The sequence below is a fragment of the Tasmannia lanceolata genome, unplaced genomic scaffold (genome assembly GCF_043159265.1).
Source record: "Tasmannia lanceolata isolate RefF3 unplaced genomic scaffold, GAP_Taslan_0.1 ptg000007l, whole genome shotgun sequence".
Lineage (NCBI taxonomy): Eukaryota > Viridiplantae > Streptophyta > Magnoliopsida > Canellales > Winteraceae > Tasmannia > Tasmannia lanceolata.
The window spans coordinates 222861-241314 of NW_027518684.1; the positions used below are offsets into that span (position 1 = coordinate 222861).

Consider the following 18454-nt stretch of genomic DNA (forward strand, 5'->3'; position numbering starts at 1 on the left):
CGCACTTGTTGAAGGTATCAGGACAAGAAATCGGAGCGTGTCCTAAGGTGAAAGCAAATGACCTACTCGGAATGCAAAGGTTGGAGGAAGAATGCAAGGAGGCTATGAAGCAAAATGCTCCCAAGAGAGTGACATTGCCGCCATCATCAAGTAGTGGATCATTGAGTTGCCCAAGTAGTATGTTTGTCCCTCCAAGTTTTGATCTAAAGAGGAGAAAGACAAGTGGTCCAAGTGGAAGTGTGAGTGCTATTGAAAAGGCATTTAACATGGCGGCCCGCGATCAAGTACATGGCGAGATTGCTCAGATGTTTTACTGCGGTGGCTTGCCATTTCACCTAGCAAGGAACCCACACTATGCGAGTTCATACTCTTGTGCGGCCAACAATCCAATTTTCGGTTATTTGCCTCCGGGGTACAACTTGCTAAGAACGACTCTACTACAAAAAGAGAGGGCAAATGTTGATAAGTTGTTGCAACCCCTTAGAGAGACATTGAAGGATAAAGGGGTGAGCATTGTTAGTGATGGATGGAGTGACTCACAAAAGCGGCCTCTCATTAACTTTATGGCGGTAACCGAGGGTAGGCCTATGTTTCTCAAGGCGGTAGATTGTTCGGGGGAGACAAAGGAAAAAAATTTCATTGCCAACTTGTTGAAGGAGGTAATTATAGAAGTTAGACATGAAAATGTTGTCCAAGTAATTACCGACAACGCCGCAAATTGCAAGGCGGCCGAGCAACTTATTGAGGCACAGTTTCCTTCCATCTTTTGGACCCCATGTGTGGTGCACACCCTCAACCTTGCTTTGAAGAACATATGTGCGGCGAAGAATGTGGAAGCAAATCAAGTTACATATGACGAATGCAGTTGGATAACGGATGTTTCGGGAGATGCTAGCATCATTAAGAATTTCATAATGAATCATTCCATGAGACTAGCCATATTCAACGAGTTCAACACTTTGAAGTTGCTTGCCGTGGCGGAGACTCGATTTGCGAGTGTTATTGTTATGCTTAAGAGATTGAAACTCTTATAGCAAGGTCTTCAAGCAATGGTTATTAGTGACAAATGGACTTGTTATAGGGAGGATGACATGGGAAAATCGAGGTTTGTAAAAGAGAAGGTGTTAGATGACGGATGGTAGGATTCTATCAACTACATACTCGCATTTACATCCCCCATCTATGACATGCTTAGAGACGGTGACACGGATACGCCTTGCCTTCACTTGGTTTATGATTTGTGGGATACCATGATAGAGAAAGTAAGGGCGGCAATATGAAGGAAGGAAAGAGGAAAGAAGAGTCCAAATTTTTCGACGGGGTGCACGAGATTCTTGTTGCTCGTTGGAACAAGAGCAACACTCAACTTCATTGCATGGCTCATTCATTGAATCCAAGGTTAGGTGACTTTAAATTTATTTGGATTATTAGTTATTTATGTTTATTTCTAAGTTCTAACTTTTGACTTGAAATTTGAAGCTAAATTAGTTTTTCCTTTCTTAAAGGTATTATAGTGAGCAATGGCTTAGTGAAGATTCAAGTCGGGTGCTTCCACATAAGGATGCAGAAATTTATACCGAGAGGATGAAGTGCTTCAAGAGGTACTTCAACAATTCCTCGGACCGCACAAGAGCTAATGTGGAGTTCGCGCAATTCTCCATGAAGTCCGGATTATTCAATGATGTTGATTCCATCAATGAACGGTTCACTATCAAGCCTCATGAGTGGTGGGCCATCCATGGTACATGTGCCCCTATGCTTCAAAGCATAGCTTTGAAGATTCTAATGCAACATTCATCGTCATCTTGTGCCGAGAGGAATTGGAGCACTTACTCTTTTGTGCATTCTCTCAAGAGGAACAAGATGACTCCACAACGAGCTGAAGATTTGGTTTTCGTTCATAGCAATCTTCGGCTTCTCTCAAGACAAACTCCACAATATAAGCAAGGAGAGACAAAGATGTGGGACATAGGTGGAGATACATTTGATTCCTTCGAGGATGTAGGGGTACTTGAAGTTGCTAGTCTTTCTTTGGATGAGCCGGAGTTGGAGTCCATTGTTTTTACCGACGACGTAGAGGACGATGTTGTCGATATTGGAGCTGAAGCCTAAAGCGACTGACTTCTAGGATTGATGATGCATTGATGCTTTATGTTATTTTGGTGCTTTATGTTATTTTGGTGTTTTAATGATGAACTTAATCACGTATGAAATGAAGAGTAATATTAGAATTTTCCATTTTGGTGAATGGTGATGTAATTGTTATTTGATTGCTTTCCTATTTTTTTTAAAAAAAATTTAATAAAAAATATTATTATATTCAACGCACCCGCACCCAAGTTTTTTGGAAAATCACGTACCCGCGTACCCGTGTCGTGTCACACCTGCACCCCGCACCCGCACCTGTGCTTCATAGCCGTCGGATCAACCACAAGATGTCACAGATTGATGATCAAGCCTGAGATTATGCCAGTCACTCGGTCTTCGAATGGTATCGATGCACCTGCATCAAATGTTATATGTGTGATTCAGATGAGGATTCATCTTCGCGCCTCTTCATCTATTGCAAATCATCTTCATATATTTGGGGTCAAGTTTTCAAATGGTAGGGGGTTGATTGGGTTTTCTCCAATTCAATTTGAGAGTTATTGTGGAGTTCGAGAATAATGGGTTTTGATTCACTCGTTTGCTATGGCATCTCACACCTTTTGCGGTTACATGGATTATTTAGAATGAGAGGAATTCTCACATTTTTTTAAGGCAGAGCGTCATCTCTCTCAGGTGGATGGTTTGGAAGATAATATTTATTGTGGTTTCTTGGGCCCTACAACACCATTCATTTTCAGGCTACTCGCTGAAATCGTTATAAGAAATTCGGACAAAATTTTGAAAGGTAGGGAGTGAAATGGAAACCTCCTCCTAGAAACGTCATTAAACTCAATGTCGATGGTTGCTCCCTTGGCAACCCAGGCATGAGGCATTGGTGGCATTTTTAGTAACTCTTTGGATGACATCGTCTACGCTTTTGCTGGACCTATCTGAATAGTTGATTCCACAAAAACCGATGTCCATGCCCTCTACAAGGGATTGTCTATCTTTTTCAACCAAATGGAGGGGCGGTTGGTACGGGTCAAGTCGAGTCGTTGGCCTGGGCTTTCTTGTTTTGATGGTTGAAAACTTGGAAGCTGGAACTTAGAACTTAATTATTTTTTAATGGCAATTGCATTAAATGCGAAAAAAAGCGCGAGGAGGTCTATACAAATAAAGAGACAGAAAAAGAAAAGGAAGACAACAAGCCCCGCTGCAAGGGTCGATGCATCTCCCACGCTGTCTTGGATGTCATCAAAGAAAGAGGCAAATCTTCAAGGGAAGGAATGAGAGCCATTAAGCCACTTTATCACATTGAGCAAGTCTCCTTCTACCACTACCTTATTCAAATCTTTATTCTCAAGATACCTTATTCCTTGGTAGATAGCACGCATTTCAGCTTCATTAGTGACAACGACTCCATTGGGACCCGTAAAAGCCCATTTCATAGCGCCAAATTCATCGCTCAAGACTCCCCCAGTTCCAGCAAGGCCAAGATTCCCCATGCTAGACCCCTTAAAGTTTAGCTTCAAAAAATCATGTGCCGCTCCCAGCCTTGGACAATCTTGGGTTCTTAGCCTGAACCACCACAAATTTCCTTCCAAACATACCATAAATCACGGGCGGATAAAAATCTAAAGCAAAGAACGGTTTTCACCCATGATGAAGTTCCAACTAGAACTTAATTATTTTTGTGATGCAAGTTATAAACATATAGTTATTTATATTTTTGGCTTAGTGCATTAATTAGGTGCTAATGGGTTAAATTTTTTACATGCTTCGTCCTTTGATATATAATTTTTTTTTTTTCAACTAAATTTATCTTCTTGTCAAAAACTCTTACGAGTCACGAGCCGAGTCGAGTCGAGTCACAAGTCGAGTCGAGTCGAGTCACGAGTTATAAAACTAAGAAATCGAGTCACGAGTCGAGTCACGGGTTGACAACTATGGTTGTGGGTGAAAGGAAATAGCACCGGTCTGCAGAGACTCGCCAACCTACTGGATGCGATAAAAGATATGCCTGCTTGGTGATTGTTCTTTTTCCCTCATTCCTAAAAGTGCCAACGATTTGCCTGATTGCCTTGCCAAATCGGGAGCTTCTAGAGGTCACTTGTACATGGGGCATTCTCTCCCCCCTAAGTGAATTTGGAATCTTAATGGAGGTTTGGGGTTCCCAAGAAGGTGGTTTATAGGCAAAAAAATAAACATGAAAGAGACAGGTTGCAAAGTTAAAATCTCACCAACGAAAACCTAAGGCATTGCACCGTAGGGAAGATCAAGGCATCACACATTGCCAAGGAGTAGACATCACATCCACACAAGAGAAAAAACTTCAAATATTTATTCATTCACCGGTTTAATCATCCATCTCATCATAGCTAAAAGAAAAGTGCCCCAAGGCTTATAATATGTAATAAAATGAAGAGAACTAGAACTTTCCAAAATCCTAAAATAAAAACCTAACACTTTTGGACAAATATACCCGCTAACGACTTAAAAACTCTCTCCCAGCTTAAAATTCCCGTAATACATGTGTAGGCCTATTTAAAACACTCATAACTCAAAAAACTTGAGCGGTTTTGATGGGAAGAGACTAGGGGCCCTACTATAACTTAAGAGACTAAAATGACAACTAAAAATTAAAATTTGGACCTTGGGATGGTCCCCGTCACCATGTAAGTGTTACTACTATAAATCAAACACGCGCAAGGGTTTTAGAGGATAATTATGATATGCTTTGTCTTGAGTTAGGCAATACGTATGGAGTTTACACTCTATTTTGAATAATAGTTGAGATAGATATTGCTTTCTCGTCTTCATTTCTTATGTTCTTCGTGTCTTCATAACTTGCAAATCATATTATTGTCATCAAATTTATGGGTTACCATCTTACACTGCATCATATTGGTATCAGAGCCTGAGTTAAGCCTTAGAGTTCAATCATGCCACCAAGACAAAGATTCGTTGTTGTTGAGGATGACAAACACGATTTGAGAGAGGAAGTATTTTAGTTACGTTGCCAAGAAAAACATCTATCACGACGACTTTCATTGCAAAAATTCCGTATGAGGATAAGAAAAATTGAGTTGGTTGAAGGATTTTTCCCATGAAATTTCACCATTTTACAATGCTTATGATGATGATTTTTATGAAGAGGAAAAGGTCTCGCATGAGGGGAGTTGACCTATTTATAATGTTTATGATGACGAAGACGTTGAGGAGGAAGAGTCTTGTAACGAAACCATACCAATCTATGACCTCTACGACGATATCGAACATGAAGATGAAGATGATGGTGAAGATAAAGATAAATGAAGGTATTGGACTAATCTAAGTAGTGAGAACTATTCCATCATCAACGGAGATATTGTCCTTTTGATGAAGGACAAGCTATGGAAAGAGTATCAAAACATAAAAATAGAATCCTAAATAAATAAATTAAGGTATGGAAAATTATTGCAGGTTAAAGTGGATGGCCACAGCCAGGTGTAAAGATACTTTTGACAGGTGTCAATTTTGTTGACAGGTGTCAAGAAACTGTTACAGGTAATAGGATAGGTTATAGAGGTCAGCTCAACGTAGGTATTGGAGGATTAAGAGGTCGTTTGGATACGCGGATTTTAGAATCTTGGATTTCCTCAAAATTCTGGATGGAAGAAGAGAGAAGGAGACCATCAATCGTTTTCTGATTTCTCGCCCTGCTCTCCGTCGAGCAAGAGAGTAGGAGATCAATCGTTTTCTGATTTCTCGCCCTGCTCTCCGTCGAGCAAGAGAGTAGGAGATCAACTTGTTTCCAGGTTTAAGAAATTTCAGGATGGGGGAGAGATTTCTAAAACCTGTATTTCTTACTCAAAATCCAAGATGGCGGACAAGAGAAGAAGGACGCCCGTCGTTTTCTGCCCCTTTTTACACAATTTTCAAACTAAAACCTGGATTCTAAAATCCGCGTATCCAAACAGCCCCTAAAAGATTTAGGAATAGTATATAGGACTTGTTGGTAAATTTACAGGTTGTGCAGTTCAAAGAAGTGAAATGTAATAGCACGGTGATGTTATAGATTTCACGACAAGTTGCTGGGCTTATTTTGGTCGATGAAAAGAAAGGGTTTAGTTAAGGAAGGTTTTAGGTCTAACAGGTCGGGCAAGGACTGATCTATAGGCATTTCATTGCAGGTTTCTAATTCAAGTAGCAGGTAGGTTAGTAGGTAACAGGTTCAAAAAATGGGTTTCAGGAGGTTAAGGGTTTCTAGGTAATAGGTAAAGGCTTGGATTGGTTGTGGAACGATGGGGGCATGAAGTGGTAGTGTTATAAGGTGAGGGATTCAGCTGTAGCATGCATGTGTTTGCCCACAAGAACTTTATACCTTTAGCTGTAGCATGCATGTGTTTGCCCACAAGAACTTAGATACCTATTAGCATGTCACTCATAACCTAGTTATCATTAGGTGACATTTATTTCGGTTCTTTTGTGTGTGCTTATTTTCATCTCGGAGACATGCATGATTAGATAGACGTTTTCTCGGAGATGCGTGTTCCCATTTCATATGATTTTCGCTTGAAACTCTTCAAAGTTAATAATAAATGGCATAAGAGACCAAGTGTTCGCACTCGGGCGAATTGGGGGCGCTCTTCGGACCTTCTCCATTCGTCATCAGGCACGGACCTTTTGTATCTCTGGTTATCCATTGCAAACAGAGAACCAAAACTGGGTGTGCTGCCTTGGTCCTATAGTTTAGACACAATTCAAATCCCACGCCCATCTCTCGCTTTAATAGGAACTTAAAGAAAAGAAACTTCTTAAACTAAACATTCTTTTATTGAAAATTGAAAATAATTAAAATCTACCTAATCTAGATCTCTTTGATGGACTCTTTTCAAAAAATAAACAGCATCATGTCAACTTTCTAAACTTAAAAGGAAGCTCCTAGCTTCACATTTTGGATCCCCATTTCTCTCTTTAGGAGTGCAACACAAGGTCCTTTTTGCCTCTAAGCTCATAACTTAAGGTATTGGTCCTCTTCACTTATATGACTTAAGTGGATTAAAAGGGAAAAAAAGCCCTTAACACTTGACTTGAATATAAAAGGACTTGGGGTCCCCAAGGCTTTAAATCTCCCACGCGGGCCCTCCTTCATCCTCATGTCATATCAAGATTGGAGCTTTGAAGGTGGACCATCTATATCCTCTCCAGTATACCTTCAGGGGCTTCAGATTCCCATCATATTTTCCTTGCCTCGCAACCATGAAGAAGTTTGCAAACTTTATACAGGGCCTTTAAGCTACATTACATGTATAATAACAAGATCATTATTTCTAGAGCTTCTTTACCTCATGGCATTAATCGTATCCTGAAGATAGACAACACTAAAATGTAGTATCTCTTACCATCCTCCGCAGTTATCAGACATTGACGATAAACACTATAATGTAGTGTCTCCTACCATCGCCCTTTGAACTCCAGAATTACATAAATAACTTTCAATAATTTTCCAACATCTAAGTATTGAGATCAAGATGGCAATGCTGATGTTTTTCTTTTAAAAGATGACAATGTATGGGGGCCAGGAGTCCCCCTTTGTATTACAATGTATGGGGGCCAGGAGATAACTCCCGGGCCATAAAGTAGAAAAGGACAGAAAAATCAAAAAAGTATTCCCTTTGTCATTCCCCTATACATCCATCGTTCGAACCAGAATTTCCAAATCCTGCCGCATACCTAAAAGGCAGTTCGACATCATTTTTACAAAACCTTTGGTTACCCCTGATACAAACTCGCCCAAAAAAACTTTGCGATCTTCCAATGAAGATCTTGAAATCAGACTCCCCTTCAAGACGTGCATTTTTCCAGTTACCTCAAGAGACGCTCAATCTCAAAGGCGAAAACTTCCTCATCCGACACAATAGCAGAAAGATCCTCAGCATTTGGTTCCATACCTTCAGAAGCCTTTTTCCGGTCAATCATGTCCTCCAGCTTTTTTATTCCCACCGCCTTGTCTGCTTCCCATCGGAGACACCTTAGATTCCTCTCATCAGCCAATGATTTGTTGAAGAAGGGATGTTTATGCATTAGCATATGAGTTTCCTTGACATTATAGGTCCCAGTTAAATTAAAGAAAGCTTCCGCTCTCCGGTTTACTTCCTCCTTAAAGAGCTTTCATTTCCTCTTAAGGAAGTCCTTAATGATCTCCCTAGGGGTTGGCGAGAACCTGGAAGCCATTTCTTCATTATAAGCCATGGCCTTCATCTTACAAAGAGCCTCCTCCATCTCCTCAAGGTCCATGAGCCGCTTCCTTTTTCGCCCAATAGCCAGATCGGACAAGGAAGAGGAAGGGATGGAGGAAATATCGTTTTGGTTTTCCATTTTGGCTTTTTCAAGGAGAAGGCGAAGGGTCAAGAGTTACCTACTTTCAAATCTCCTGAAAGATCCCAAAAACTCCTCTTTTTTTATATATAAAGGTCACCGCCTAAATATGACCAATGACCCACCCCCCTATTCCCACAATAGCGTGTGGAATAAGATATCCATTCTTTCGATAGATGAGCATTTATGGAGCTGAAATACTCAGTCATTATGACCGGAATCCAAAAGACCCCTTCAACTTCCATTGGCACGTAGATAGTAAGACAAGAGTCTCTTTACTTAAGAGGCAGAACATTTGTGGGGCCGGACCTTGATCCTGACAGACTTCTAATCCTCCACACCAACTGATGATTAGCGACATTGTCGAGGAAAGCGCCGTCTCCACATCGCCAATTTCAATGATGTAAATAAGAAGCCTTGGTGCTTTTCCATCCAATATCGTTTGAAAAATACTTCTACTTCATACAAAAATGCCTTTTCACCCGTCTCCCCCCTCCTTTGGGTGGTGAGCCCACCAAGTGTCCATCGATCCTTTGCTTTTAATTCTTTACCGTTCAATCCCTCCAGACCATCTAGCTCCAATTTTGTCAGAAGCTAGAGGAACCCCAATGATTTTTTTATCTAATGACCCAAGGGCAACGCATGCCCTGGATAAAGAAAGGGAAAGTCATGATTATTTAAAACCCACTCAATTGTTTTATCCCTCGACGTTTCTGAAGATGGTTTAGTGGTGTTTTCCGGTTTCCTTTTTGACGTTTTTCCTTGGGACTATCTCCCATAATGGATTCCTGAAAGATCCAATTCAGTTCTTCGCTTCCAAAGTGAGGCGAACGTGTATATGTGCCTAAGGGCACTTTGGTCTTTGTACTCTTCTCCTTATATATAAATACATAAGTGAGGGGGTCATTCTCTAACTCACTCATTTCCTCTCCATCTCTTCTCTCCTTCAACATGGTAACAGAGCCCTAGGGTTGTGGTACCCTAGGGACCACCATTGAAGAATCGTCTTCTTCCTCCTCTCATCTTCCCCCTCCTCCACGCTAAACCCAAACCCTAACCTTCCACCCTCGCCAATATCGCCCCTAACCTCCATTTCTGGCAGCCCCTATCTCGACTCTACCCTCCCTTCCCCATTTCAGGCAGCCCCACCTCGTCTCTACTCTTCCTCGCCATTTCCGGCAGCGCCCCTTTTCATCACTTGGGACACCCAGCAACATTGTACTTACTAACTCCACCTTTTGGGTTATTGATTCAGGGGCCTCGAACCATATGACGAGTTATTCTGCTTCCCTTAATTCGTTCAAGCCTCTTCATTCAGACTCTCATACTGTTACTCTGGCCGATGGGACCACTGCACACATTTCCGATATTGGTATTATTTCTCCTCACTCTGGTCTTACCTTCTCCTCGGTGCTTCGTGTTCCTAAGTCCCCCTTTAATTTACTTTCTGTTACCCAAATCAAAAAAAGGCTTGTTCTATTTCTTTCTTCCCTTCTTATTGTGTTTTTCAGGATCTATCGACTGGGAAGACAATCAATTCGGGTCGTGAGGTGGATGGTCTATATCACCTTGACTCTAGCCCCCCGTGTCGTGCTGCATAGTTCTGTCAACGCATATCAGCGGCATTGCTGTCTTGGCCATCCCTCCATTCAAAGACTTCAGCAGTCCTCTGTTCTTTCTGGTCATCTTCAGTCCTTTCAGTGTGAGAAGCACCATCATTTGTTAGAGGTGCAACTTGGGTCAGGTCGGGTGGAGCTTTTGCTAAAAATGAATAGGAATCAACCCGAACCCAACCCGATTTCAAGGTAAAAGCTCAACCTAAATTCCAAAGAATCGACCCGAGTTGCACCCCTATCATGTGTCCTTCCCCTCTAGGGTTGTTAGTCGAGTCTCGAGTCCATTTGAGCTAGTCCATTTTGATGTCTTAGGTCCCTCCCGGACTATGTCTCTTCTTGGTTATAGATATTTCATCATTTTTGTTGATAATTTCTCCCGTATGACCTGGCTCTTTCTTCTTATGGACCATTCTCAGGTGTTCACCACTTTCCGTACTTTCCATGCCGAGATTATTACCCAATATAATTGCAGTCTAAAATGTTTGCGCACCGATAATGCTAAGGAATACTTTTCTGCCTATAATGGCTTTCATGATTTCTTATCCACTCATGGCATTGCTTAATATGGCCAGCACTCTTCTTTTTCACATGCGGGTTCCCAAAGCCTATTGGAGCGATGCCATCCTTCTCTCATGTTTCTTAGATAATCGGCTTCCCTCCTCTATCCTTAGAGGTAAATCTCTTTTTCCGTCTTACATCCTGAGCATGATCCCTTTCCCCTCACTCCACGGGTCTACGGTTGTGTTTGCTTTGTCCACAACCTCTCTCCTGGCCTTGACAAACTGGATCCTCGGGCGGAGAGACGTATCTTTCTGGAGTACTGTCGTACCCAAAAGGGTTATCAATGTTATAACCCTTGGTTGCGCCGCTTCTTTGTTTCCACCGATGTCACCTTCTTCGAGTATGTATCTTTCTTTCCCTCTCCCATTGAGGGGGTTGTCCCAGACTCTTGAGTCCCTCTTCCCCTTCCCGTTCTCCCTGAGCCTCTTGAGTCCAGCTCTTCTCCATTGCAGGTGCCGTCGAATCCTCCTCTTCAGCCCAGCTCTTCTCCATTGCGAGTGACTTCGGCTCCTCCAGCTCCTACAAAGGTCTATCAACAGTGTCTGAGACCAGATCTCCACCACCCTACGCCCGAGGCAATGTCTTCTCAGCCGGAGATATCAGCTCCTCCGTCTCAAATACCTCTTCTTCCCTCTCCTGATGTTCCTGTAGACTCTCTTATTGCTTCCCGTACTCGTTCACATTCTACTGGCCATCTTATTTCTAATTTTGTGTCCTATGATGATCTCACTCCTGTCTTTCGTAGCTTTGTGCCTTCTTTGTCTTCTGTTTCCTTACCACAATCTATAGCAGAGGCCCTTGCTCATCCAGGACGGCGCGCTGCTATGGACCATGAGATGGGTGCCCTTCAGGCTAATCAGACTTGGGATTTGGTCTCTCTTCCTCAGGGTGCTCAGCCCGTGGGGTGTCGATGGGTTTTCTCCATCAAATATTTGCCCGATGGGACAGCCCGCCACCAAAATTCCTTCAGTTCGCGTATTGATTTCCTTGGCTGCTTATCGTGGTTGGTGTCCTTATATCAGCTGGATGTGAAGAATGCCTTTCTTCATGGTGACCTCACTGAGGAGGTGTACATGGAGCAACCTCCTAGGTATGTTGCTCAGGGAGAGATGTACTCAGTTTGTCGCTTGCAGAAATCTCTTTATGGCCTAAAGCAATCTCCTAGAGCATGGTTTAGGAGATTGAGTGACATTGTTATATGGTTTGGCATTAAACAATGTGCAGTTGATCGCTCGGTCTTTAGCCATCAGTCTGATGACGGATATGTTCTTTCGATTGTATACGTTGATGATATTATCATTACTGTGATTCAGTGGGCGTACAGAAGTTGAAGGCTTTCTTACAGAAAAAGCTTTCCACCAAAGATCTGAGTCGCCTGAGGTATTTTCTTGGGATTGAGGTAGCCTATTCGAGCAGTGGCCTTTCTCTCTCACAAAGAAAGTATGTATTAGACTTATTTAATGAGACAGGTTCTCTTGGGGTGAAACCTACTGTTGTGCCCCTGGACCCGAATGTAAAACTTCTTCCAGATGAGGGAGAATTGTTAGATGATCCTGACAGATATATGAGGTTGGTTGGCAAGCTTATATATATCACAATCATTCGTCTAGACATCTAATTTGATGTAGGGGTAGTCAGCCAGTAAATGAGCTCACCACGTACCTCTCACTAGGCAGCAGTGCTTAATACTTGAAAGGTGCTCCAGGGAGAGGCTTATTGTTTAAGAGGCATGGTCATGAGAAGATAGAGGGTTCAATGTGCAGATTGGGCAGGATCTCCAGCAAACAGGAGATCAACCACTAGATATTGTACCTTCGTTGGAGGTAACTTGGTGTCATGGCAAAGCAAGAAACAAGATGTCGTAATTAAATCCAGAGCATAAGCTGAATACAGGGCCATGGCACACACGAGCGTAGAGTTCATCTGGTTGTGCTCCCTTCTGTCAAAGATTGCTCGCTCCCTCCTCTCCTTCTCAATTGTATTGTGATAAATAGGCTGCGATTCACATTTCGACAAATCTGGTCTTTCATGAGCGGACCATATTGAGGTGGACTATCATTTCATCTGTCAGATAATCCAAAGGGGCGAGATATGCACAGTTTTTACTAGATCTGTGGATTAGCACTGGCTAATGTGTTTACCAAGCCATTAAGTAAGCCGAAGATGAGTGATATTTGTAACAAGCTAGGAATGTATGATATATACATTCCACCTTGAGGGGGAGTGTTAGAAGGTGTATATGTGCCTAACAGCACTTTGGTCTTTGTACTCTTCTCCTTTTATATAAATACATAAGTGAGGGGGAGTCATCCTCTAACTAACTCATTTTCTCTCCTTCTCTTCTCTCTTTCTGAAACTTGCATCATTCAGGTCATAACTACCGAGGCTCATCCTATCAGATATTAAAATTTCACATTCGCCACAATGTAAAAAAATTTCCCAATTTCTCCATTTGCATGCACAAGGATAAGTGATCTATCATAAGAACATAAAAAAGAATAAAATATTCTTTCATTTTTATTTTTGAACTGTAAAAAGAATGAGTTGCTTGCAAAGTTAAACATTCAGAGTTTGAATCGAAAAATTTAAAATATCTAGACAATGAAATTAGATAATCAATATACTTACACTTCCCGAATTGAGTTAAAATATATTGAGCTATCACTGAAGACAAGGGACAAGAACGACATGAGCGCATTAACCTGTGAAAGGAATAAAATTAACATAAGTCAAGACAATTCCATACGAACATGCAACCACCATTTATGAACTTTGAAAGTAAGTGGAACTAATAAAATCCAACGAAATGGAAAAATAGGAAAAAAGAAAAAGAATTGCATAATCAAAATCAAAGCAAATATAGGAACTAACATGTCATATCAACCCAAAAGCAGATGTACATGAACTCAATCTATTAAAGCTATTTTACAAACCAAATCACTCTCTTTTAAGATCCAGAGGAGTTATGGGGAAAGGTTTCGCAAATGGTTTTTTCCAGAAAATTCACCAACCATTCATCGAAATCATACACTTCTTGATGATTTCTTCTATCAAGTTCTATCATTTTAATGTGACATTTTTTTGGAATAAGCAAACACTGCAATGGTTTCTGCTCCCCTTCTCCTCACAAAATTTTCTTGCTACCTTCCATATCATTGGCAAAATTTGATTTTATCCATTTTCTTTGTGTAATTTGCTTTTATTGAAATGGCGATTTTCTTTTTCTTTTTCTATTTTGAGTTGTTTTGTAGGTATGTAATTGGTTTGGAATTTGGCATGCATGAGTATATTGTTCTTCTTATACGGCAGAAAGGAGAGATTTGCATGGAAATATACATGAGAAGTGGTGAGGGAAGAGAAGAACCTTTACATTAATTACTCTAAATTGTTTGATGATCTATGGTAGTAACTGGGATCAATGATTGGACCATGCAAAATATAAATACCTTTCGGTGTGATCTGATCCATTATCTGGGATCAATCCCGAACCTGCCATATCAGCCACTCGAATTTTCGGTATTCCTTTCATTTCTCATCAAATGAATGGCATCTTCTTCTGGAAATCCTAGATATTCTTAGCATGATATTGGGAAATCCTATTCATTCACATGCCCAATCTTCTGAATTGGGGTCAATTAGATCTAGTAAAAAAATCACAATATTCATTTTGTTTGGCACAAATCTTTTTAGTTCTTAAAAAGACAGTTTGAGAAAGATTCAATTGTCCGAAATGAATTTCTAGATCCATGGATCCGACCCTTATTGCCCAGCCAGAGAACGGACAACTAATGTCTTCCACTTATTGAACAGGGTCTATGGTTGGTCTGTGACCCATGGATGCCGAAGGCGTCCTTGGAGTGATCCTCGGAATAATTCAAATCGAAGCAATTTGATCATTACACGCATTTTTCTAAGATTTACTTAATCTTTTATTTCCCTTAATTTTCAATTTAAAATTTTCCGAGTTTTTTATTTCAAAAATCAAGAAATTCATGAGAATTACTGCAGAGAACAATCTTTACATTAATTCTATGGTAGGAACTAGGGGTGCTAGTTTGGCCCTGCCAGCCCTGACCCCGAACAGGGTTTGGGCTGGATTTTCCAACCCTGAGGGCGGGTCAAGGTTCATTTTTTAGGCCCTGATTCAGGGTCGGGACGGGTTCAGGGTTAATACCTCGGGTCAGCCCGACCCTAAGTTTTCTATTATAGAATTGAACCATCTGTGCATGTTCCTGTTGCTAATTTTTTCTATTATCTTGGATTGATGTTTCTTTAGATTATTATTATTAATTGTCCCTGCTACCCGTCATGTTGTTGAATTCATATTGTCTTATTTTGTTCCCTTTCTCTGTTTATTGGTCATTTTGTTCTATATGATATGTTGTTACTTTATTTTTGGCACTCATAACAGGTATTTGCACTAGGGTCAATCAGGGCCGGCCCGGCCCAATCAGGGCGAACCAGGGCTGCGCTGAGCCCTGCAGGGCGGGCAATGGGTTGAGGTTTTTTGGCCCTGACTCAGGGTCAGGGCGGGTCAGGGCTAAGATAATGGGATCCAGGGTTGGGCTAGGATTTTGAAAAACCCCAACCCAACCCAACCCTGTTGCAACCCTAGTAGGAACATTACACACATTTTTCTAAGATTTTAATTAATCTTTATTTCCCTTAATTTTCATTTTGATATTTCCTGAATTTTTATTAAAAAAATCAAGAAGTTCATGAGACTTACACCTAATGCCTCACGGCCTACCCCTTGCCTTTAAAGAGGGCCGAGCATGCCTCTGCCTCTTAAAATATTGCATCCAATGATGCAAGCACACCTGCGTGCATTGAACCAAATGTACTCAAATGCAACTCATGTCACTCATGGGGCACATCTGGTTCAAAAACTAAAAATGCAGACCTATTAGAAGTACACACTTCAATGTCTTCACATCCATTAATGCATGCAATACCGTGCATAGACAAATAACAAACAAACAGATATGCACACGTAGAAAACCGAGAAATACCTTCTCAACTTGGATCAAACGCGATGTGCAACAAAATGTCAAGAGGTGCTGTAAAGAAACGCAATCACAAAAGAAAGACCATAAGATTTACACGGTTCAACAGTGTGCCTACGTCCACGGGAGAACAGCTGTCACTATTTCGGTTTCGGGTTACAAACTACTCTTCTTCTTGGCCAAGAAAACACAAAGAAAACCTAACTAATCGTAGCCCTAATATGTGTGGCTTATATATCAATGCCATTACATTAAGAAAATTACCAAGCCGGCCAAGCTGCGCGGTCAGCATGTGAGTCGCGCACATTAGTCTGTGAGGGTCCTCTATAATGCCATATAATGCCATAATACAAGACATCTGCACTAAGGTTTTAAATTTCGGTTTGCCGAAATCTTGTAAAAAAACGATTTCATGTAAATTTCGTTTCAGCCTTGGCCAAAACCGAAATACTTCAGCCAAAATGACACGTTTTGGCTGAAATTTAAAACCATGATATGCACAACAATCTTCACCCTGGCTTGAATTCTACTCGTACATGAAGATCAATTGTACTATCTAGAATATAGCTCTGCACATTGTGCAGATGAGGCGCCCACCTCACTACATGGGGTGCCTTAGCAATCATCAACAACTGTTGATACTAGCCAAATCCAAGCAATGCTTGAACTTTATTGTTGTAACTTTGTCAGCATATACGTTGCATTGTCATCTATATTTATTTTCTTCATTTGATGCTTCCATCTGCCGCTCATTCCCGTATCTTATGATGTCTCACATCTATATGTTTCGTCCTGGCATTATATACTTGATTCTTTTTCCAAATGTAAGGCACTTTGACTATCACCTTATAAAAATACCTCTCTGCTTCAGCCCCTTATCACAGACAAATCTAGCTAGCGAAATAGCCTCCTTGGTAGCCTCACGTGATGCCATGCACTCTGCCTCTGTCATAGACAATGCAATCATCAACTGAAGAGAAGCCTTCTAAGATATGGGCCTGCCTGCTAATGCGAACACATAGCATGCAGTGGATCTCCTCTTATCCAAGTCTACTGCATAGTCTGAATCTACATAGCCTGCCAACCCTCTTCAATTTTGCCTATGCCATACACCAAGCCAAAATTTGAAGTGCCCTGTAAGCATCTGGAAATCCACTTCATTGCATTCTAATGCTATTTTACTGGATTCACCAAGTATCTACTTAGCACGCTCACAGCATGAGCCATGTCTGGCCTCGTACAGACCGTGGCATACATTAGATAACCAATGGGATAAGGGATGTTAAACATACCTGCCCGTTCCTCATCAGTAAATGGGCATAAGTACCCAATTTGAAGTAGCCCGCTAAAGGAGTGCTAACTGGTTTTGCATTCTCCCAGCAACCTTCAGACTGCAAACCTCTTTCCAAGGAACCAGATGGAATCTCCTCCTGTCCTATAAGCCATCACACAGAAAATTCCTTTGCAATTGCTCAATCCGCTTAATGACAGTCAAAGGGCATTAGAATAAGGACATGCAATACAGAGAAAGATTAGCAAGCAATTGCTCAATGCGCTTAATGACGGTCAAAGAGCATTTGAACAAGAACATGCAATACAGAGAGATTAGAAAGCACTGCTTTCACTAACGTGATCCTGCCTCCCAAATATTAAAAGTCTTTATTCCTCAGGGATAGATGTTACTCAACCTTCTCAATTATAAGATCCCAAAGAGCATGATGAAATTTGCCACCATATACCGGAAGACCCATATTAACACCGAGAAGGCTTCCCACAACACCAAGAAGGCTTCCCACTTTGCACTCAAAAATAATAGAGAAATGGTCCCCTTCTCAGAAAGGTGAATAGCCATCAACATCGACTTACTAAAGTTGGTTATTTGCCCCGTAACCGCCTCAGAGAATCGAAGCATAACCTTCAAATTCTTTATCTTACTATCTTTTGAATTATTAAATACCAGGATTTCGTTGGCATATTGGAGATGTCATATTTCCAGCCTCAAGGCTCCAAGTCTGAAACTGTCAATCAACCTCTACCTTTTGGCCTTGTCCATCATTGTGCTCAGAGTACATTGGGAGTCAGAGGAAGTCAGAGGACAAATTCAATAAGCCGGAAATCACCGTGTCGCGAGATATCCTGCGATATTTGCATTCCTTTACGGCCGGAACCGGGTTAAAGGTTTGGACGGGGGAATGGGTAAGATTCTAGCTTCATAACTAGTGTGATTCCCGTCCTTTCAAGGACTTATTTCCGGAGTTGTATGCTGTGGCTTCTCACAAGGAAGGTATAGTAAAGGATTTCTTTAAAAGAAGGGAGGATCGGGTGGTATGGTTGCCGATTTTTAGAAGAAATTTCTTTATAGAGAGCTGCAAACGGTGGCCAGACTTCTGCAAGCTTTAGAGGGCTACTATGTAAAGAGAGGTAGATCAGATACAAGGGTATGGATCTAGAATTCTTCTGGTGAGTTTTCTGTTAAATCTTTTTATTCCCATCTAGTGTCATATTCTGCTGTCTCCAGAGTTGCTCGGGTTTGGTCAATTCAAGCCCCTCTCATAGTAGTTGTTTTTGGTTGGGCCGCTGATGCAGGAGCATCCCCTGGGCATTTTACGTCAGCCTCTATGTCTCCCTAGTGTAGGTTTATTTTGGTTTCACTAGTATTAGTCATGTGGTTCATGTTTGTATTTTTCTTATTTTCATGTGTCTTTAGTGATCATTTACTTACTAGGGGTAGTTAAGTCATTTCACATTGTAATGGGCTAGTATATGAAGCTTCTTGGTCTCTCATCTTAGACACTACTTCATGATTTGAAATTTAGAGAGAAA

At 41.2% G+C, this 18454-nt stretch overlaps 1 protein-coding gene across 1 annotated transcript in view; it reads right to left on the reverse strand.

Moving 5' to 3' along the window:
- LOC143881307 (uncharacterized) overlaps positions 1-18454 on the reverse strand; it is a 41511-nt gene that overhangs the window by 18343 nt on the left and 4714 nt on the right. The window contains exon 4 of the mRNA XM_077384298.1: positions 13254-13327. Within this exon, the coding sequence (XP_077240413.1) occupies positions 13254-13327 (74 nt within the window). The remainder of the gene's footprint in view (positions 1-13253; positions 13328-18454) is intronic.